This window comes from Pararge aegeria, chromosome 14 (genome assembly GCF_905163445.1).
Source record: "Pararge aegeria chromosome 14, ilParAegt1.1, whole genome shotgun sequence".
Taxonomy (NCBI): Eukaryota; Metazoa; Arthropoda; class Insecta; order Lepidoptera; family Nymphalidae; genus Pararge; species Pararge aegeria.
The window spans coordinates 10,960,666-10,984,533 of record NC_053193.1 but is presented as its reverse complement, the minus strand read 5'-3'; the positions used below and the strand labels follow the sequence as shown (position 1 = coordinate 10,984,533).

The window sequence follows — 23,868 nt, the reverse complement described above, 5'->3', positions numbered from 1 at the left end:
TTGAAAGTATTAAGTTAGTAGACATCTAAAATGATTGAGTAATTTTTATAACAAAATAGCTTAAATACAAAATTTTTAATTAACAAACACACAAATAATCACATCTTGATGATATTTGCCATCATTGGACATAGGACTTTTGTAGGGAGTTCCAAAATCCATGGTGCCCGGTCGCTTGTTTCCATCGGCTCCCAGCGACTTGTTTGATGTCGTATATCCACTTCGTTGGGGATCGACCAACGCTGCATTTACCGGTGCATCATTAAAACACCTTACGACTCCATTGTACATCCTTTCTCCAAGCCATGTTACTGAACTTCACGACTCATAATATTAACTATTAATAAACATATTTAGTTAGCGATAAGTAGTGGGTAGGACCTCGACTTCACTTTCGGGGGGCCGAGTTCGAATCCCAGCACGCACCTCTAACTTTTCAACGTTATATGCGTTTTAAGTAATTAAATAACACTCGCTTTAACGGTGAAGGAAAACATCGTAAGGAAACCTGCATGCCTGAGAGTTTTCTCTGAGTTTTCTCTATGTTTTAATGTTCTCAAATGTGTGTGGAGTCAACCAATCGGTAGACTACGTCCTTTCTCATAGTAGGAGGAGATCCCTGCCCTGCAGTGGGCTGGTAATGGGTTAATACGATGGTGATGATGATGATGATGATACTTAGTAAAGAATTAATATTTAAAAAAATCATGTTATTATTCCTGTTCTGCTATAAACCCAACAAACCAATAAACGATGAACTAACTGAATATACCAAATGTTCACAACTCAGTAGCAAGTTTGTGAAGTGGCAACAAAACATAGTGGCCGACCATAAAGTGCACTAACGTGCCACCCTAATGTATCGGCAAACAAGTTAATAGTTTTTGTGGCCACTAAAAAGGTATCAGTAGCACCCGCTACGTCTAAACGGCAAATCGATAGTGTTTATTGACCCTTCTTTCGGTATGTTGGTTCAAAGCGACAGTAATAAAATATTGTGTCATTTCATATATTTAGTAAGCATAGTTTTTATTCTACTACAAGTAAGCTATCTGCCTGCAATCTCACCTGTTTGATGGTAGAGCAGTAAGGGGCTTAGCAGATATATTTAACCAATGCCCCTAAGCTGTGTCAAGGCATTTTACTTTTTATTTACCCTGAACGCTAAATTGCTTGGCTTTGGCGCTGGGAAATAACACCAGAAAATTTTCAGAAATTATGAATTCCTTTATTGCCCAGGTATGGATCTCTCAGTTAAGTATACGACCACGCGCTCACTACTGTGTCAGGGAGTCCGACAAAAGCGATTAATCGATTAAAGATCACGAGGTTCTGAGTTCAATCCCCGGAATAGTTCTCAGCGGCGACGACTAAAAAATCGCCCACAAACACGTTAATTGCGAATTTAATAATATATTATGAAGAATGAAGATGATGTACCTAATTATTATACTTTAGTTAAACCATATAATTAATTAATGCATTGCATTTGACATCTGTATCTGTTACGAAATATTACATAGTATCTAATGCACGCCTCATAAGCGAAGCGTTGACATACTTGTGCGTTGTATTACTGTCAGTTTACGCACACCAAGTGATTCTCCAACTTAAAATGTCACTTTTTTAATTCTTTACTAGCGTACCCAGCCCTAGGGCTAGATTTTGCTTTATTTTATTTAAACAATAAACTTACATCATTAAATTTTTAATTTAAGTCTCATAATATATTAAATTATTTATTTCTCTCCGTATTCATTCTCTTCTATTCTCTCCCAACTTACTTATTTCTCGTTTAACCCAAAAATAGAATATCATCATAGTAAATAAAAGCTGTATCTGACAGTTCAAAAATAGGAGTGCTCCAATCGTCACCAAACTTTACAGGATTACTCGCCAGGTCAATCCGGAGATTTCCTGAAAGTTTCATTGAAATTGGTCCAGCCGTTTCGGAGCCTATACGGAACATACCCACACACTTTCTCTTTTATATACGAGTATATAGATTGCTTTTATAAGTGAATATAAATAGACAAATGTTGAGAAAAAACACTATTTATAACACTCATGATATTTTTAAATTTCTTTTTATTATTACTAATAAAAAAAATTGTTTAAAAAAGTTCTGTCTTGGACGTCCGTGTGTCTGTATGTGCGGATCCCGTAACTTGTGGTCACGATAACGAGCGAAATACTTTCGTTATCGAGTTGTTTTTTTTATAGGCTTCAGTATTTTGAGGAATAGAAGCCTATTACTTTTGACGATGTATTTACTTAGATGTAGTTTAATTATTATTTAATAAATACTTTTACAAATAATCTCAATTTTATTGTAATGAGATTATGAAGCGTGCACTTTTGGATTTTCCAACTATTTGTCGATATAATCACCGTTGTTAAAACTGAATGTAGGCAGGTCTTAAAACAGTCTCAAAAAAAGGAATTAGTCTCTAAAAATCAGAAAGAAATCTGAAATTAATTTAAAGTTTCTGAATTTTGTCTGGTCTTTTTTGTCCAGTGGCTAGTTACTACCTTATCAACAAAGACCCGACTAAATTTAGTTTGATATCGAACACGAGACCTCCACTTCACACTCCACAGTAATCAACACTGCGCTAAGGAAGTCAAACATCCCTTAGAGTTTTTTCCCGTATGGTATTTATTTACGCACTATGGTTTTGTAACACTTGTATCTAGCTAAGTGTGAATCAACTACCAACTTCGACACTGCGCTCCTTCCATCCATATCGTCGAACACCATTTAAGCCTTTCAAAGTCAAAGTCAAAAATATCTTTACACTTGCGATGCATACATTTTAATGGATTTTACGAGAGATATGTTTCGCCTATAACCACTTCAGCTTCCCACCAGTATTGAAGAATGCGCAAGATTTGCTTTCTAAAATTAGGTTACCGATTCAAAAGTATAACGTTTAGTACGTTATACTTACTTTGAGGACTTGCTGATTCATATTATTGTAACATCCATATTATACATTGACATTTCTTGGCATCAATCCTAAATTAAAATGCCTCGCATCATTTAATATCGATTTGTTGATATATTTAATTGCTTCATATTAACATTGTGACTCAGTTTATGTAAACATCTCTACGTTTGAAAAACTGCATAGAAAGTGGTCAACCGTAACATTTAAGACGCGTCGTCTGCCAACATTGTGAAGGACAAATAATCTATTTAATAGATTTTCACTTTTAAGCTTAGGTGCGCAAAGATCAATTTGGTTTTCTCAACTTCGTCGCATAGCTGAAATATGTGGCGCCGGAGCAGATAGATCGTTAACACAGGATGCGAGCAATACATATTTTGGCTAATTTACAATTTCGTGTGAATTTAATCATTCATTTTCTTTACATGTTAATAAGCGTCATTGCAACTATGTTGCATCACAGGGCAAAATCCTCTTCTCCGTTTTCTTAAAATTTCCACTACAAGTTATCTTTTGACTGCAATCTAACCTGATTGGTAGGTATATTAATTGGTTAAATATGTTATCTAAGATAGTGACTAACCTGGAACAGGCATGGCATTTACGTGAAACCATACCCTAATCAGTCTCAAAGCAGCATCTGTCCGTATCGCTAAATTACTTTTAGACCGAAGACCGAACTCTTACATCAGAATAGACCAAAAATTATAAATAACGAAATCGCCCTCCCTTTTTTTCGACAAAGCAATAGGTAACGACTCTCACTTGAGATATATTAGATAAAGAGCTTATATTCGCCACGCTGGTCCAATGCAGGTTAGATAAATGTATAAAGGAAAGTTGTTCGGTTTCAGCGGAATTTACAATATAAAATTTAAAAAAATCGTCACATACGCGGACACTTGTTTGGATAGTAGATATATATTATTATAGCAGACCCTCGCGACTTCGTCCGCGTATAATACAACCTTAAAAAATAGTCGTATGTTGTCGCGGACTGTTTTGAGAACTTTAAAGAAACAATTTCGAAAATTCCGACTTAATTACGTCGTTTTTCACTCATTTTCACTCATCGCACGCACGAAACGAACGCACGAAATCTCTCGAAAAAGATATTTTTTGCAACTCTCTCTTCTCATTGATGACCGTAGCTTAATTTTGTCACTTATATATAATAGTTATACATATGCTATGGCGGAGTTTTTTGTAGGCATTATAAAGCTCTACAACTTTTATATATCTCTCTTCGTTAAGGCAGCGTTCGTGAGAAACGATTTCAATCGACCTGTTATTCTCCGACTTACTTAGTAAATCCGACGTAAAGGTATTTTCAGTTTTCCGCTTAATTTAAAGCCTATTAACAGTATATAACAGTCCGCAATAACGTAGCTTTCTAGTGGTGAAATAATTTTGAAAATCGGTTCAGTAGATACACAGGTTACCCCTTATAATGGCACAAACTCACAACCTCACAAACTTACAAACGTAACCTCTTTATAATCGCTGTGCTATGGATTTCTGCCAGATCTGGCAAGATATACGTAATTAGCTACTTATCGTAGACAGAGAAAAACCGATTAAATATTGTTATTTTATTGTTACAGGTATTTATCTGGCTCCAAGCGGTGTGACTACTAAAGGTAGTTACTTCTTATATAGCGATTCAGGAATATGGGAAATGTGTAGGCATGTGTTTTATCCCAACGAAATCCCAGCTATAAAACATAATGCTACAACGCACGTACACACAACCCCAAGACCGTTCGACATCACGGGCATGAAGGGAGAGCCTGTTACAAGTAAGTTTTATTGTTTACTTTCAAATTTTATTTATATACTATGCATATTACGCCTGATCAAAACTATAAATTGAGGAGCGATTCACCAGAACATTTTTCATTTTTCCCTTTCTGTGGTGGAAACCAATGCCCAGGTGAATCCTCAGTCTCTCAATGCATCAGTCATCCTTTCTTATGGGAGAGAGGGATGAGAGACCCACCGCTCGGTAGAGTGGATCGGAGAACCAATGCAGGACTTCAACGTTTATTTTAGTTATCATCATCAACAGCCTATAATAGTACACCGCTGGGATAAAGGCCTCGCGCACCGCGAGGATTTGCCCGTGATCACCACGCTGGGCAGAAGGGTTGCTGATCGCAGTAGATGGTAGTAGTAACACTGAGGACGCTGCTGCCCATTCTCTGTTGCCATCGGTCGGTCTGTTGCCATCGGTCGGTCTGTTGCCGTCGGTCGGTCTGTTGCCGTCGGTCCCATTTATTATGATTAACTGAGACCGACGGCTGTTTTTTACGCACACAACTAAACTATTTATAAATTCTTTCTTTTATATAGACGTATGCTGGCCGACGTATGAAAGGGAAATATAATATGGAGTTGAATTTTTTTATAGTATTCTGTCTTAATCAAATGAATGAAAAGTACATATCTTCTAGTTCACTTTATAAACAAGATCATTTTGTAGCAGTGTTTGGTAATCGATCTTACCTTTTCTAAGTCCCATTTCTCGCAGACTGTAATTCTATTAGCAGATTAAAGTATTAAACTCGGCAATTTACTTAATTGATAGAAACTGAGAAGCTTGATAAATACAATAAGTCAAGATAAAAAATTAAGTGAGATTTATTTTCTTTTAATTGAGTTTAGTTAGGTATATATTGTAGCATAGTTAGCCACGATAGCCTAGTGGGTAGGAGCTCGACTTCACTTACTATACTACGACAATACACACATCGCCATCTAGCCCCAAAGTAAGCGTAGCTTGTGTTATGGGTACTAAGATGACTGATGTATATTTTTATGAATGAAATACAAATATAAGTACATTTAGTATATACTTAGAATATAAATATAAACACCCAGACACTGAAAAACATTCATGCTCATTACACAAACATTTTCCAGTAGTGGGAATCGAACCCACGGCCTCAGAAAGCAGGTCGCTGCAAACTGCGCCAATCGGCCGTCAAATAATAATTCCAATATCACTTGCTTGAATGGCGAAGGAAAACACATCGCGAGGAAACCTGCATGCCTGAAAGTTCCACTTAATGTACTCAAAGGTGTGTGGAGTCGACCAATCCACACTGGGCCAGCGTGGTGGACTACTAATAACATTGTGGGAGGAGACCCCGCCCATTTTATATTTTGTTATGTATAGCTTATTAGGCTTATAAGATAGCAATTTTTGTCCGTTAGCAAAGACTCTATTTTCCGTTATACTTAATTCTGATCCATTTGCCCCGTCACCGCGGTCAGTCTCGATTATTATAGATTGTGAAAACCCTCTCTCCTCTTCCTATAGGAGGTCTTTGCCCAGCAGTTGGACGTTACTAGACTTATAGTGGTATAGAGGTGGTAACTCTATTGAGGTGAACTTCGGGTTCTTCGCCAAGGTGTGAGCTCTTGGCCTTGAAAAACAAGACTTAGTCGGCTCAAGGGTGCTGCTTGTGAGACTCTGATCTCGACTAAGAGTGACATTATGAAATGTCACTCTTAGTCGAGATATTTTGTTCGTAATCCGTACGACTTGAGGCCAAGGATGAGACTCTGGTCCCGGCGGCATAAGAACTCAGGAACCACCGGTGCTGTGTTATTCGAAATAATGAAGCTTTAGCAGCTGTTGCTGTTTAATGCTGTCAGCATAATATTATATAGATCATCATAATCAGCACTACTAATGATCCAAAGCTGAACACAGGGCTCTTCACTCGGAGAGTACGGGAAATTAGACCGTCAGTCATCTGAAATAATTCAACCCGTTGTTAAATCTATATAAGCTGACAATGTAAAAAATATAAATTTACTAAATTTCAACCAAACAAAAGTTGAATGTAGAAAATCTATACAAGAACACAGTAATAGAAATAATTTGTGTTAAAACAATATGAGCATTAAAATAAACGGTTAAAATATAAATTTACTAAATTTCAAGCAAACAAAAGCAGAATGTCAAAAAATCTATATAAGAACACAGTAATAGAAACAATTTGTGTTAAAACAATATAAGCATTAAAAAAAACGTAATCAGGTCAATCGATCTCATGTTGCAATCACACGAGATAAAATAGATAAGATAAATACGTTAACGATTGAAAAATAGCTACGATTTGTTTGGATTTCTGTTTTTCCAATGAGAAAGGAATATAGCTTTGATAGAAAAGTAAACCAGCGGGGGCTAATGGAGTTAGTGAGTGAGCTAAAACAGAAGGTGGTCCGGGAAAAAATAAACTCAATGTTGCCTACAGCAGTATATTAGTCAGTTAACAAGGTTGTTGCTTATAATTGCGCTGAAACGTTACGAGCCTGCAAGATAATTCGATTAGTTTACGAAATGACGTTCATATCCAACCTCAAGGCTAGGTTCTCGAAATAGGGATGTTAACACTGACGAATATGTTGATTTGTTATATTTTCGGTCGATAATGATTTAAAAAGAAGTTAAAGCATCGTTGTCGCCATTCGTATGCCTTGGGTTTATTCTAGATATGGCAATACTCAGGCCTTGATTAAAATGCAATATATATATCATGTTCCTTAAAATATACAATAAGTTTATATAAAATCCTTTATTTGTATTAAGGATTACTGAAAGGATATAAAAGCTTGGGTATAAATTGTCCTCACTTCATTGCTAAACATTGAGTGACTGTGAGATAGTGATAACAAATAAAATAACCCGGCTAAGTTTTCTTTTCGACTCTTCATAAACCAGGGAGCGTTAAGAACCCCAATAGCCTTCATTTTATGTTAATAAAAGTAGATCTCAACATCACCACATACATATAAATATAGACCTATAACTTCATTAGTGCCTGTGATAGGCATACGTAAAGCAAGAATCTTTAATATAGAATTTGAATTCTTAACTTAAGGTGATAGCTCTATTTTGGAAAGTCCGCAATTGGACGTAATGTATAAGTTTAAACACAGTTCGAGATATAGTTAGAATAATCTGCTTGCGCTACTTTAAGACATTTTTTTATAATCATTAATGTCAAATTTTTTAAACATAAGTTCATGTTCATGTCGATGATTAAAAAGCATTAAAAAAACATTGCTCAAAGATATGTCAAATAAGAAACGTAGAGTTGTTAAGTATAAAACATGCTACTAGAGAAACAAAAATATAATCATAACACTTTATATTTCCAGTAGAAATCAAAAAATTGTTAACCATAAAATGATCGCTACCTGCTTAAAAATATCGACCAGCACACAACTCATTGTCACATATTAAATTTCAGTAAAAAAGTAATATTTGATGTTTCGCTCTCGATAATATAATGACATTTTAGTCGCAAAGTTTCCAACTACCGAATACAGAAAAAAAACAATGGTCAATTCCAAGCTTTACCACGTGCCTTGTTATCAAAGGCACGTGATATGGCTACGCAACGTGTCTAACTCAGTCGCGCAGACCTCGCAATTAATCTGACCTGGTGTGTTTACGTTACTCAGTTATGATGCTATTTATAAACCTCGGTTTAACTAACCTACGACTTTAAATCACCCATACAAATAAAATTAATTCTTTAAGAGTCTTATAAGCTTCAGTTTGTGTTGTGCATACCTACTAATATTGGTTAAATGATTGTTTTTCGGATTGTAAAAAAAAATCTTTTGCTGCTCACTCCTCCATCTCCAAAGATCTATATAGTTTCCGCATCATTTTTAACAGTTAAAAAAATGTGACATTCTAACTTTTTTGAGCCAGTCCAAAACATGTCCGCCAGTACAAAATAATACACGTAAAATCAAGCTTGAAAACAAAAAGTTAAATACGTAGAGTTATAACGTACGTACGTTATCGTACGTAAAAGTAGATCGAAGTGCTCCTTAGACCTTTTTTTTGTAAAAAACACTAAATATTCATGACTTCCTTTCATTCCTTTGGTATTTATCATATTCATAATCGCGTGCCATCCTCCGAGCGTATTTTGGAGGGCGATGTGCGAAAGCTTTACGATTATTAGCATTTTCCTTTCATTCGGAACCTATAAGCTTTGCTGACTTCCTTATGTCGTCCAACCATTTTTGGAACTGGCCTGGTTGTCCTCTTGCCAAATATTTTTGCTTTCAAAGTTTAGTTATGGCAACTGAAAGGGTTCAACAAGTCAATGCATTTCTTCACATGATGTTAAGTTTTTTTTTTAGTTGTTAAATTAAAAAACTCTGCCACTAGGCACTTTTTTTTTTAATTTATCCAAATATCATTCTCATGAATTTAACTTATGTTACAGTAAATTTATAAAATGGGTAGATATCCAACCTTTTGATAACTATAAATTTGATTAGGATTTTAGAAATACTTTAAATATTATTAATTATTTAATAGATAGTTTTCAACAAACAGTTAAAATTATAACAACCAATGTTCATGACATTGAGTTGGTGGGACATGGATTCGAACGATGCAAAGATACCTCCCGGTGTCTTAGTCTTTTATCGTTTATTTGAATTAGAAGTGATACAAAAATTAAAACTTTAATACGGCTATAATAATCCTGAGCTTATAACTATAGACCATCCACGCAGCTCTGATACGGGTTGGAGACCTTTAGAAAATATAATAAAAAGCTTAATAACCGAGACAGTCGCTTTAATGTGCTCTTCTAGGTACGGAGGTTAACGCCACTTTGCTAAATTCAGGCATCGGTTTCTACGACGAAAGCGCATCGAAACACTTAATCGCTAGCGGCCCATCTTTGTCGTTAGGGTGGTAACTAGCCAAAGCCTCCCACCAGACCACACCAGAGAAAATTCAGAAATCAAAAATTCCCACAATGCCCCTTCACGATCTCCCTGGTGCAGCAGGGAGATCGTGAAAATATAATACTTAATGATAACATAATGTGCGTTTGAAGCAATCAAATAATATATTCTTTATCTGTGAAGGAATGGATCGTGAAAAAATCTGCATGCTTGAGAATTCTCCATAATGTTGCTGAAGGCGTGGTTAGCCAACCACTTGCTACACTGACTGCGCTTGACCAGTATGCTGGACTACGGTCTAAACCCTTTTGGCTATGGCAGGAGACCTGCAGGTTTACTGGCATCACGTTAAGCAGTATTAGTTTAATCTAGTTAAAGAATTGTTCAAAATTATAATGTTTACATTTAAGACATCAGGCCATTGTAATATTAGAATAATAATCTTTTGTATGGTCGCTTTGAGCATTTGTATGATACCTTTTCAATGTGATGGGTCAGTTAAAGGTGAATAATGATGATAATGAATATATTTAAACGCAGATTTCATCGGAAACACAGTTAATTCCTTGGCAACGCCTAGCGTATTAGTGCAAATGCAAATTAACTGAAGCCACTAATCTAAAACTAATTTAACTTGTCAAATCTTGTTTAGGAATAGTTAGCTATGTATGCAGAACATTTTGAGTCTTGTCAGCAAACACTGTGCGGACTGATGGACCGACAAAAATGAGTCATTCTGCAATCTTGCCAAATGTGTTGGGTAATAGAATTATTAGCGGTCATTAATTTTACATTTTAGTACTAAAGTGGTGTTATAATCAATCAAGATTAGGATTACATTTGATGTTATTGAGTTTACAGATCGATCTCTAGTCTACTTAATAATAACAATCCGCCGATCCATCTATTAATATATACTTTTACTATGATTACACTCATATCAAACGGACTAACGAAAAAGACTTATCTTGCTATGCAACTAATATTATAAACGCGAAAATTTGTCTTTTCCTTCATTTATTGAGTTTGACCACAACATTTTGTTATAACTTAGCACTGAGATAGATAGCATTTTGAAAATGGGCTTAGGATACTTTTTATTATAGTTTAATATATTGGTAAACTATACATGATTGCAGAACAGCTTAGCCGAACTTTACAATTTTTTACATGCAGATATTTGCCATTGCTCGCTTTTAAGCGATAAAACCGCCTATTGTACCTTTTCTTTATTTCTTTCAATTGCGTTTATTTTTGCTTTTTCTTTGGTGTACAATAAAGTGTATTTGATTTGATAACTTGCATAATAAAGATAGACATAGGATGCCCTCTTTTAACCCCAAAAAAGGACGACTCTAGCGAGTGATAATGACTTAGACACCGGGTGGTATATTTGCATGGTTCGAGTCCATACAGGACTGAAGTGTATAAATAAGTCAGTCGTATTTATAGATTTTTGTTTGTTTGTTGGTTTGTTTAGAGCAATTTTTACCATTATTCCCCAAAAAAGCTTAACTATCACGAAGTAACATAGGCTATAATTTATCTCCCACAAAATTGAAGATCGAAATTTAGTATCTTTATTTGGGTCAACTGGGAGGACGATGTTATCTCTTAATTTAACCTTGTAAGTGATAAAAGCTGAAAACGAAGTGCATTTAATTCTTCTTCTAACCAAAGTTAGTCCTATCCATTTCTGACCCCTGTTAACTTTGCTTACCCAGCGCTATCGAATATTATTTCTGCTACTACTGTTACCCATCTCTTAAATAAACCGTTCCTATGGGTTGTTTTAAAAACAATCGCGGACGAATTCGCGGGTAACAGCTAGATTTGTATATGTCGATAGCATTTGTACTAGCACGATTTGCATTTATTTTACTGTAGGTAATAGTAAGACTGTTGGCACTTCACTACACCTAGGTACTCTTTTATGTACTGCGTTATAAATCAAACAAAGACAGCTAATTCTTAAAACAGATACCAAAAGATACTCATTTCGCCTTTGTTTAGCGAGCCAAACAGTGGTTGTTAAATCTATGTCAATTTGTCACCAAGAAACCGACGCGACGTTGAAATAGACGTTCTTCTAATGAAGAACACGTGAAAATTCTGCGGCTGTGTTCATTTCCATAATTAATTGTGTGTCGATCTTCCACTGATGTGAGATAACTATATATCAAAAGTCGTTTCAAAACCAAGTTTAAGCTCATCTTATAGATTTAGTTTAATTAAGATTAGATTAGACTCTCCTAATACCGCCTCGACTGTAAAATGCAATGTTACCAAACTAGATGCATAAACTATTAATGATTGCACTATCCTCACTGGCATAATATTATTTAGAAAAGGTATAGACATCTCCTGCGTGGGATTCGGTTGCAATTATTCCTCCTGGAACATATTACGGTATAAAAGTGACTTATGTTATTAAGAGCTACCAAATATAAACTTTAGTGGCGGAAGTTGTAACTAACAGTCAATCATTTTGTTTTCATGTTGTATTATATCTAATGCGTAACACTACAACGCAAGTAAGGCTAGAACCACGAAGCAATGCTAGAAATTAGATAAAGAAAGCAAAACCTGCACTATCATTATGTAGCTAAAGCTATTGCTACAGTATATTAAAACAAATAAATATCAATTAAATAAATTAGTTTATAAACGTATCTGCCACGCCTCTGTATGCTTCACCATAATATTAATTATCTATGCAATACCGCTCGGGTTCTTACTCCCAAGGGGTAAAATGTCCAGTAAGTGTGTTTGCTTAGTTTTGCATCTACGTAAAAATTACGTCATACGCAATTTAATTTTATTTGTTTCTATTATTTCAAAATTGTTTTTGCACGACTCACGATGCGAAGCATCAGAGAGTGCTTTACGATCGAAAAATTTTTTTTTTGCCTCATTTCGGCGGCTATTTTTATTATTATAGCCTTGTTAGTTCACGGAATCAAGATATTTTGCATACTATTGTCGAGATAATTTAATGGAGATTAATTCCATACTTTTAAAAAATTGATTTACTGCAATAGAATTGGAAAAAAAACCAAAATAGGTCAAAAATTTTCCTGTCCGTCATGTGTGAAACCCGAAAACCCTCTAACTTGTGAAAAAATCCATTATTTGAGTTAAATTAAAAAAAAAAAATTCTAATCGACGATTGTAGGTCACTGAATGTTAATGATTAATTAATTCAGTGTAGTTTAATTGCAATTAATAAAAAACGAAAACTGCAAGACGGTATATCTATATTTATCCATGTAAAATTAACATGAATGGTGATATATCTATATCTAAAGATATTATGTACATTTTATTCCACAGGGGCGCCTGTGCATCACTTACCTAGTACAGCTGTTTTAATTTTTTTTTTTTCAATATTTGATAATTAAATAAATAAATGAGCATTATGAGTCGTGCACTTTTGGATTTTCCAAAATTAACTATTTCTGCCTAGTGTTAGCGGATGATCACTATATTAAATTTAGTAAATTGATTTAATGATTGATTGAATAAATGTTGTGTATCATATTCTATATATCTGCATGTGTGATTAGCCTGGATTTTTACACAGTTGTCACTTGGGCACTCGGCAACATGAGCTAAACTCATCATTGGTTAAATAAAGCGATTGTACCAATGTCACCAGTATATGGATCTAGTTTAGATATCAAAGGGTATTTTAACTACACTACTAAAATATGTGCAAATTGTAGGATTATCATAGAGCAAATGTTTAGTTATACTCGTACATGATTTTTGTTATGGAAATTAAGAGATAATTGTACAAATGTAGGTTAATCTTTTAAAATGGGAAGTTTGGCAAAAATTAATGACAACATATCTTATAGCAATGTAATAGGTGAAACTAGACAATTGCTCATACATTTTTCTGGGTGTCTTTGAAAGTTATCTTAAGTAAGAATCTCGCGCATAGTGTAACGAAAAGGAGTTAACATTGTATATAGTATAAATTATAAATGGTTATCTACTTCATTTTAGAAAGCATTATTAAACATTCATTTGATTAATCTAAATCAAAAATATAGCAATAACTTAAAAACAATTATTTCTTAATATTTTTTACTACTTATTATAAATTTATGTTTAATTGCCCAAATAAAGATGCATTTTCACTACATTTAGATGATCATGAAAGTTTTTAACAAAAACCTAAGTATAATAGTAATAACCGCAGTACAGAGACATATTATACTTGCACAAAGTAATAATTGTATTATTGGACTAGAACAAGAAAGTTTAAAATGGATTCGCTGAAATTTAAACTGACGTCACATTAAAATGGTGCATTTAGCACATTATGCACATTAGCGAGACAAGGCCAAAACATAATGGCGGTTAATCCACAAACAATGTCTAGGTACAGACAAATATATGGATATTGAAACGTAAACTGGTAAATGTGGAAATCGGCTAAAGTTTTTACAAAAAATAGACGTACCGTTCATCCCACACAATAAGATTTATATTCACCGACGAAAATACCACATTGGTTCTTTCAAGTCGACACTGATCTAAATCCACAGTTATTTAGATATCGGCTGATAAGTTTATTGGGCGTAATGCAAATACTAATCAGTTTGGTATTATAGTAACAGTATAGGCAACCAAGATGTGGGTGTTCTAATGTTACCTATGATTAAAAATTAAAGTTAGCACGTCATGTACTAGTATTGTATTATCATCCCTATTAATATTATAAATGTCAATGTAAGTTTGTTTGTTACGCTATCACGCAAAAACTAATTAACCGATCCTCATGAAACTTTGTACACATATTCTTCGAAGTGTTAGAAGTAATATAGGATACTTTTTATCCCGACATTAAGCTCAGTTATTTTGGGAGAGGGGATGAGTGTTTGACGATTTTACACCATAACTCCGACAAATTATAACCGATTTAAATAATTATTTTTGTACTATAGATGTTATAATGTGTATAATTTTGCCCAAACTTTGGTTGGAGATAGAGGACAGAACTTCTCAGCGGACAGCAGCAAACCCCTCATTTTAAGGCTTAGTGATACTGAGTACTTTAAAATTTTTAGATCTACAACTAAATTGAATGCCACATCAAAAAACGAAATCAAACGCAGACGAAGTCGCGGGCAACAGCTAGTATGAAATAAATGAATTATACGTTTTGAAAATTAAGACTCTAAATATAACACACTCTTCTTGAACATGTGAAACAATTTAGCTTAGTCTATTTTTTTATCTCTTAGATAACCTAATAATAGAATGATTTTATTGAATTATTGAAATTATTACAAGTTTAGATTGTAAAATAGTAATATATTATGTAGATAACATTATCTCTAAGATTTTCACCATAAATTCTATCAGTCAGTTTTGCTAATATCTAGCGGTAACATATTCTTGCAGATAGTAAAAATTTTACTTATAGAGCACAGTTTTAGATTTTATGCAAAGTCCCTGAATTTTACGCTTAGCTTGTAACATTTATAGCAACATCGATGCGAATGTAAATAAATAAACAATGGCAGACCGTGCGCAGTTAACGATTCGAAAGCGGCATTACCGCATATTCATAGCCATTTGTGATGTCAATCTGAAACACCTTACCCAAAGACTCCAGCATCAGACAAAAACAAAATTATTGTTTGAACAGTTTCTTTATTTTAGAAATAGAATATATATACTCGTAGATCAAACATAGCGTCATTATCCCAATGGATTGCAGGATTATCTGGCAAAGTTTACGATATGTGTTTGACCAAGCCAGTGTTTGTCAAGATCAAATAACCTAAAAAAACAATCAATAACAGAAATCAAGCAACAGATAATAGTTAGAAAACAATAAAATACATATTGCTAGTAAAAACAATTCCTAAACAACACACACAAACACGGTTTTACACGGTCAAGGTATCTCTGATTAAGTTGTAAGAAATATTACGTAGGAAAGCCAAGAAAATTATGTGTAGCTGATTTTTATTTTAAACATCACATAGTCTAAAGAATTACCGCACATTTAGATTTATTGTTCCTACAGGTTTTTATCAAGGCGGTATATTTAAAATTTGTTATAAACAACGTCAGTTTGGTTTACGTGAATTGACATCTAACGCGCATCAGCAGGTGTTTGTGTATTAAATAAATACTTTAAATTCTTTGGAACATAGATAGGAACAAATATTGTTTTCTCTAAATTCAAACCGCTTTAGATCAGGTTCCAATTATTTAGTAAAAATTACATAAGATATACATCACATAATTATTCATGTTTCTTATTGTTTACCAATTTCGTATTCTTGTCTTTTTTACTTTTACACCAACGATATGTTAAATTGCGCAATAATGGACTTATGATTTTTACAATACCCAAGAATAGTCCAAATACAGAGTTTCACGACAGGATTCTAATAATCAACATGAGAACGACAAAGCTTACAATATGTCCTTGTTCTGTTTATGCATATGAAAAAAGTGCATACAAATCCAGCTTCATTCTCAAAATAGAGCAGGAAACAGTTCAGTTACATACTACGTCAAAAATATGACTTGTCGTCATTTTCATAATTTTCTTCATTAGTGCTCTGATGTAGAACATGTAATGCAACTCTAAATAATCAAGACATATCCAAGTCACTATCTTTTCTAAAATCTTTCTTCTTTGATAAATAATTTCCTAATGCTCAGTTATTTCAAAGCAAAGCAAAATCAAAGGTAGGCAATTTTATATTAGCTACAACGTAAACAATTATTATGTATATGTAACAAATAGTAGTACGCAAACCGGTGTATTTGGAATAACTTGTTCAATAAACCCGCACATATTGGAAAATAAGATATTGCAAAACACCCTCCGTTGTTAAGCAAATTATTTTCCAATAAAAATCACATTGAATCATGAGTATGGAATATTCATTATATGTTATTTTCTTCTATAAAGTTAACACAAACAATTGTTAAAAGTTTCTACACTATTCAACGAAAATTAATATATTTTTTATTTACTTGTTCAACTTGTTACAGATTGCACAAACTATTTATCTACACCATTAATGAAGAATGGAAAGCCTATGGATCCAGCTTACGATATAGATATAGCTAGTAAGTAATACAGTGTATACTGCACTACACCCTTAATGACTGACTCGAAATGTCAGTCATTAAGGGTGATTACCTAAAAAAATAATAATGCAGGAAACATTCTAAATAGTTGCTTTTATTTTCTTCGTTTATCGAAACAAGATGTTTTCCTTGAAATTTAAAGCTCCGTGATGGCGTAAGGCAATTATAGTACAGCAACAAAGTTCCCGCTTACGTAGAAACAACGATTTGTGCAACTTTATGGTTTACCTTCATAAGATTTCTCTAAACAATATTAGTATTTATTTTCAACTTTCGATAGGTTTTATAGAATATTAAAATGGACTGACAGACTGACTTTAAAATATTACTCTCTACACATTCTGTTATTATTACCTGTAACCCTATTTTTTGGTGCAATAAAAATGTCTGCCAAGGCCAAAACCAGGCCGGCAAAGTTAGAACTTGCTGTTCAGCAAGTTAAGACAGTTCGGTTAGTCAAAAAAACTCAATTCACATTCCTTTTCAGATTACGTGCGAACAACAATCTCCTTCGCCATTATCAGTCTGTTTGTAATGGCGATGGGGTGTGGTTTCTCCGTCTACACCTTCCGTAATCCACGCTACATGTTCAAACGGCTAGCTGCTGGCATACACTTCATCAGTAGTGAGTTACTTGTTTCAACGAGGCATTATTTCACTTTTGTCACGTATTAAGATTTGAAGTACTATATTACTTAGGTTTAATTTTGTACAACTAAACATGGGCGTCACCTTTACTCCGTGTCTTGAAAAGTAGTATTATTTCACGTAGTCTTAGTTTGATTTGAAGTAGTATATTAATTTGGTATTAAATATTCAGAGTATATAGAACTATTTTCCTGACGCGCATATGACATCGTTTGTTAAACAGTTATGGTCAATGAAACAAAATACGAATAGAATTTTAAAATAGTTCCAATGTTGTTGGAATGTTTATTTCAAAATCATGGAAGGTACTGTTGATTTAACAAGTAAATAATTTGCCGTAATTAAAAATGTCAAATAAATAACTCAGAATACTTTGTTAAACCGTACGAGTTCTTTGTTTAAACTACTACAGCGCTGTTTTACATATTGGTTACTTTGTTGTACTATCGGGAAATAAATCACTTAACAAAGAAACTCGCAGAGTCCTGAATCAAAATTTAATTAAGGGTTCGACCCTATTTTTTCAATGTTAAATTTTACAGTTAAAAATAATATAGCAACCTTGATTATTACTTGTTCTGTATTGCACGCCTCATAAACGAACCGTTGAGGTGGGTATTACTGTCATTTTACGCACACAGAGTAATTCTCCAACTTAAAATGTCACTTTTTTTATTCTTTATTGCTTTTATAAGTAAATATAAATGGACAAATGTTGAGAAAAAATACCATTTTTAACACTCATGATATTTTTAAATCTCTTTTTATTATTTAAACTAATTAAAAATTCTTTAGAAAAGTTTTGTCTTGGACGACGACGTCCGTGTGTCTGTATGTGCGGATCCCGTATCTTGTGGTTACGATGACGAGCGAAATACTTCACTTATCGAGTCGGTTTTTTATAGGCTTCAGTATTTTTAGGAATAGAAGTCTATTACTTTTCACGGTATAATTAGATGTATGTAGTTAGTGTTATTATTATTTATAAATAATCTCAACTTTATTGTAATGAGTGAGATTATGAGGCGTGCACTTTTGGATTTTCTAACTATTTTGTGATTTGTACCAATGAAATTCTCATCAAAAGTTTTCTATGGGCTTGAGTTCAAATGCTTGCATAGATCAACCATATCTACTTAAGATCGTGACATGACCGGATCCGATTTCAGTGTAACGTTGCAATTTGCATTTTGCACATTTTGATGCATTCTAAACGTCGTCGATCTCATTACAAATTTAATTTTAAATATTTTAATTACTGTGTTTTTACCTACGTACAGTAATGCCTCCTAATTTTATATAGTACTCTTTATTTCGTCTCAATTTTTTTATAAAAAACATAATTAAAAAACGTCCTAAGTATTTCCGTTAGTGGTCTATTTTAAAATTATTTTTAATTAATACTGTAATTTCTTCAATGACTAACAGAAAACATTTCGTTAACAGCTTCGTGTACATTCGTGGTTGTGCAAGTAATGATGTCAGCCGTAGATCATATGAAGAAGAACTTGAAGTATGTTTACCCACATCCAGCCTACCATTAGTAAGTATAAACGTATATAATTTTTCTGCGTATTTGACGGCTTAACTCACGTGGACTTTCGTTGGAGAATGCCTAACTAGTTTTGAACCTATTATGGCCTCTCAGTCAAATGAAATGTTACTCTATCCGATAAGAACCGTGTACAAGCGCGGCGTGGTGACGGTATTATTTCAGCAAACTTGAATGTTTTGAATTTAACAAGTTTTAGTCCCCGTTAATAAAAAATAATAATTTCATTTACAGCTTTCACATCAGTTTCTTCTTAGCGTGGTTCGTAGTACTAGTTAACCTTTTCGCTGCCGCCTCCTTTCTTTGGTACTCACGTAAGAGAAAAGGTGATAAAGCGGCGACAGATGAGCTTGCGATGGCTGACGAGCCAACTATCATCGGTCGATGACGCTGCAGGAAAAACTCCATTAGACTCTTTTCGTCAAATCGACATTTCCTAAAGTCTCTTTTGAACAGTGCTCAAATGACCAATAGTTGTAATTATTATGAATGTCTTCCATATACATTTTTAATACAACTGCTTGGGTTGCAGTATTCAAATCTGCGAGTGTTCCGTTAGTAACTGTGAACATTTTAAACTGATATGTACAACTCGCTATCTTTGTTTTATGCCTTGTTAATCTTATAGGTAATCGTCTTGTTTATTATTAATGTTGTTTTTTCATTTCTCGCTTGAAATGTTATGATAAGGGATTATATTTACATTGTGTATGTTTTTTAGACTTATAAGATTAACGACAGCCTTATATAAATATTTAGTGCTATAGTGTGATTCAAATAGGTTAGTAATATTATTTATTTCATATATAAAGTAATTTTTGGACCAAACAACATGAAACAATATCATATCACGTAAAATGTAGTACAGTTTAAGAAGCATAAAGATGTATTTATTATATTTATTAATAAAAACACATATCGTACAAAAAAATCTTTTTTAATCTATGTAAATTGAAGTTATTTATTCTCTAATAACTGAACTAACAGATGTTTACTATTCGTATTTGAATCGCACAATATTTTTTATCTCATTACTTGCTGCCATAAGACTATTATTACCTAAAAATAAGTATCTTTATGTAACTTACTCTAGTCAAACTATTTAATCTATTAAAATGACCATTTCGCAATTATCGCAATGAGGAAAGATAGATTATTGTATTTAGTGCCCAACTTCTCACTCAACAAGTGCCAATGTTTAGTTGTGCCAATGGAATTATAAAATAAGAAGAAACTAAGAGAAAACCAAACGTCGCCAAACACTGTCACTGGGCAAGCTGACCAACCCAAATGATTCATTAATCGCTCGCGTCTTTGGCTAGACTTTTGGACAAGACTTTGTCATTTTAAAGCAATCATTATAAAGCGTTGATTACAATATACTTAAATTATAAAAGCAAAAGTTTCGATTTATGTTTTCTACTTAATCACCCAAGAATGGTAGAATGCATTTGAATGAAACATAAAAATAGGATAATAGTCTGGAATAGCCCACATGCTTCTTTTTATCCCAGAAAAATGAACCGTTACGTTGAGATAGAGTTGTTCTTGTATTTCACAGAGCAAAATATTGACACCTTTTTAATGGTAGTTCAGGGATCAGTGAATAACGTAAGTATAGGCAATTTCCGATAACAAAGTCGCGGGCCACTTATAGTATGCATATATAAATCAATAATGTGTTTTGGGTACGAAGATGATTGATGAATAATACAAACTTATAAATACATATAAAATACGGATAAACACCCAGACACTGAAAATATTCATGTCCATCACACAACCCACTGCCACTCTGAAAGAAGTGTGACTACTGCGCAAATCGGCCGTCAAATATGAGTAAGAGTAATGCCGATAATTTGATATCAGCCAATTAGCACTAGGGCACGCATGAATAAAAACACAAGAAATTTCTTTCTTCTTGTATTAGAAACTTTCACATATAAAAGATTTCTTACACTATAACTTTTAAATGTGAACGTTTCTAATTCAAGAAGAAAATTCTTTCTTTATTTTAAAATATTTATTTATTCCAGTTGAGATAATTACGGAATGCTCATAGATTGTGTGTTTATATACGGTGAATTTCACGAAAGCCTTGCTTTGCTACCTATTATATTAAGACAATTATTGCATAAAAACTTTAGTTGGCATTTGGCAGAATGGGAAAACACGTTTCTTTCCACCAAATCCAGCAATGTTATGGTATGATTGTATTTCTTGTATGTAACATCTCGTATGGAACCTCTGTTATGTATGTTCTTTATTTAAACTAGAAAATATTCATCCATCTGTAATACATATTTATATTCATCTCAGATGAGTTTTATTGTCAAATTTTATATTTGTTGTAAGAAAAGTTATTTTTATGAGCAAAATACACTCAATTTAATAAACTTTTATTAAGTTAAGTTTCAAACTTGTCAACAAACACAAAAGCTTGGTATGGGCATACTTTTAAAATAACTTAAGCGTGTAAACTATTATGTACAGGGAACGTAAAAGTTTTTAAATGTGATCTATCTAATAAGGCAATGAAGTATTTTGACCAGAAAGATATGATAAACAATAATAAATATCAACTTAAGCTTTCTTATTGAACTTTGTTATTCCAATATTTTCACATTGTCTTATACGTTGATGTTATACTATATTATTATGTAATTTCAATCTATTTTATTAAAAAATATTCTATAATTAAATCGATACCCTAAACCTTATTTGTTTTTTTCATACAATTTTTATCCATAATATAGTACGAAGATCGATCACGGTAAGTAAAATTTTGTAAAATAATAAAAAAAAAATCAAATGTCTATGTGCTTAAAGAATTATGAGAGACTCGCTTCTGTCATATTAAATTGTGTCTTTCCCCCACTATGAATGCTATGATTTACATAAATCATAGAATGTACATAGCATGGCGATAGGTTATGATTTTGTAGTTCTATCTCGTTATGAGCCATAAACGCTTTTTACTTCCAAATTCTTCGTCGGTTTCGAATTAACTTTTTAAGTCAAAAGGATAGGAAAAAAACTTAGACAATTTCCAGTAACAAAAATGATCTTCTTAGAGTTTTTACCTTTAAAAAACCTCCCAGCCTGTGTTTTCACAAAGTATGTCATTGTTTATTTTAACGGCGGCAATGTTACTAATGCCAAGACAAATTGAGGTTGATTGTAATTTACGTTCCGTAATGTGATGTGATAATGTTATACGATGTTTGAATCCATTGTTCTCGCACCGGGGCCGTTGTTTTACGATAATAATATTTTTTCAGAGGTATTTTTGAGTCGCTGAAAGAAATGAACGACTTTATGTCTTGGAAATAACACTTGTTAACGTGAATAATTATTTTAAAAAGTACATTTTAGTCGATTGGTTGCTCACTTATGGCGTGAAGGACTAACCAACAAACACACTTTGGCGTTTAGAATATTGTAGATATAATTTAATACGTCTAACTAATACCAAACCATTAAAACCACAAGAGAATACGATGAGAAATATCGTCTACAAGTTGAGTTTAAAGTCGCGTTTAGTAGGAATAAAAAGTACTTACTTTCTGTCGGTCTATTTAAAGTCGTGCATTGTCGAGAACCTGGCAAGCTCCCAGAGCCCGGCTGTGACACCAGCCAACCTCAGACAAAGGTTAGTGTCCTAAAAAAACGTCGAAGGAAAGGCCAATGGTGCTAACGAACCGGTAAATATCATATAAGAGAAACTATCTATCAAAAGGTGTACTTAAAATTAAAGGGTATAAAATCCAATGTGTTTATTCTTAAGATCGTGACTTGATCAGATTACGCAATTTTGGAATTTCAACAATGAAAGCTCAGAGTTTATAATAGAATATATTTTAAATTTTAATAAAAATTCAAAATATATTCTAGCTTTTAACTAAACCTGGTTCTGGAAACCTGGATGATATTTCAGCATAAATTAATTTATGTTATGTTATTTATTTATTATATAATATATTATGTTATCCCAAAATTGTAATAAAAAACGTACTTCATATTTTTGTTAGGTTACTTAGTTATTTTTTTCTACCGAGACAAAATTTACAGAACTTTTAAAACGGACTACCATTTAGTCAGAAAATATATGATCAAGAATAACTTTCTAAAATAGTCAACACAAAAATCTGTTTACATATTTTTATTCTCAAGTATTGGAAAAAATATTTATTTGACAAAAATAAATGTTTGACGTACAAGAAGTTGGTGTCTACGAAATTTATAAAAATCTAGAAAATAATACAAGCTGATGAGATGGTAGGTACTAACACAAAGTTTTAAGTTTATGTTGTGGTGTCGGTTCCTTTCATATTATGCTGCCAGATTGAGCTACAAGCAATTGAGGGTGGATCGTCGCGCCAGGAGAATTATAGGCGACAATTCGTTAACGCAGGCGAAACTACATAGTCTCCAGCACCGACGCAATGTTGCCTGTTTATCGGGTTTTTACCGGATATACTTCGGTGAGTGTGCTCAGGAACTTTACAATCTTGTTCCCCCTTCCCCGTTTTACCACAGAACAGCGAGAAATCGAGAGCGGTGGCATCCTTATGTGGTTGATATCCCATGAACACGCACGAAACGTTTTTTATCCACGTTTCTGATACGTGCCGCTAAGATGTGGAACGCCCTCCCGGTAACTGTGTTTCCTGCCACGTATAATTTAAGTACCTTCAAGGCTAGAGTGAATAGGCTTTTTCTAGGCAAGCGTGCTCCAACCTAGACCTCATCATTGCTTTCTAACGGGTATGATTGTCGTCAAACGCTGGCCTATCGTTAATAAAAAAAAAAAAAGGCATGAAAATTGATCACAGATCATTGATCACAGCGAAAGTA

At 33.4% G+C, this 23,868-nt stretch overlaps 1 protein-coding gene across 1 annotated transcript in view; it reads left to right on the top strand.

Annotated features, from left to right (window-relative positions):
- Positions 1-19,744, top strand: part of LOC120629267 — a 36,047-nt gene extending 16,303 nt beyond the window's left edge. The window contains exons 3-7 of the mRNA XM_039898153.1: positions 4,556-4,750; positions 16,713-16,790; positions 17,299-17,436; positions 18,906-19,002; positions 19,246-19,744. Of these exons, the coding sequence (XP_039754087.1) occupies positions 4,556-4,750; positions 16,713-16,790; positions 17,299-17,436; positions 18,906-19,002; positions 19,246-19,399 (662 nt within the window). The 3' untranslated portion in view covers positions 19,400-19,744. The remainder of the gene's footprint in view (positions 1-4,555; positions 4,751-16,712; positions 16,791-17,298; positions 17,437-18,905; positions 19,003-19,245) is intronic.
- The last annotated feature ends 4,124 nt before the right edge of the window (positions 19,745-23,868 follow it).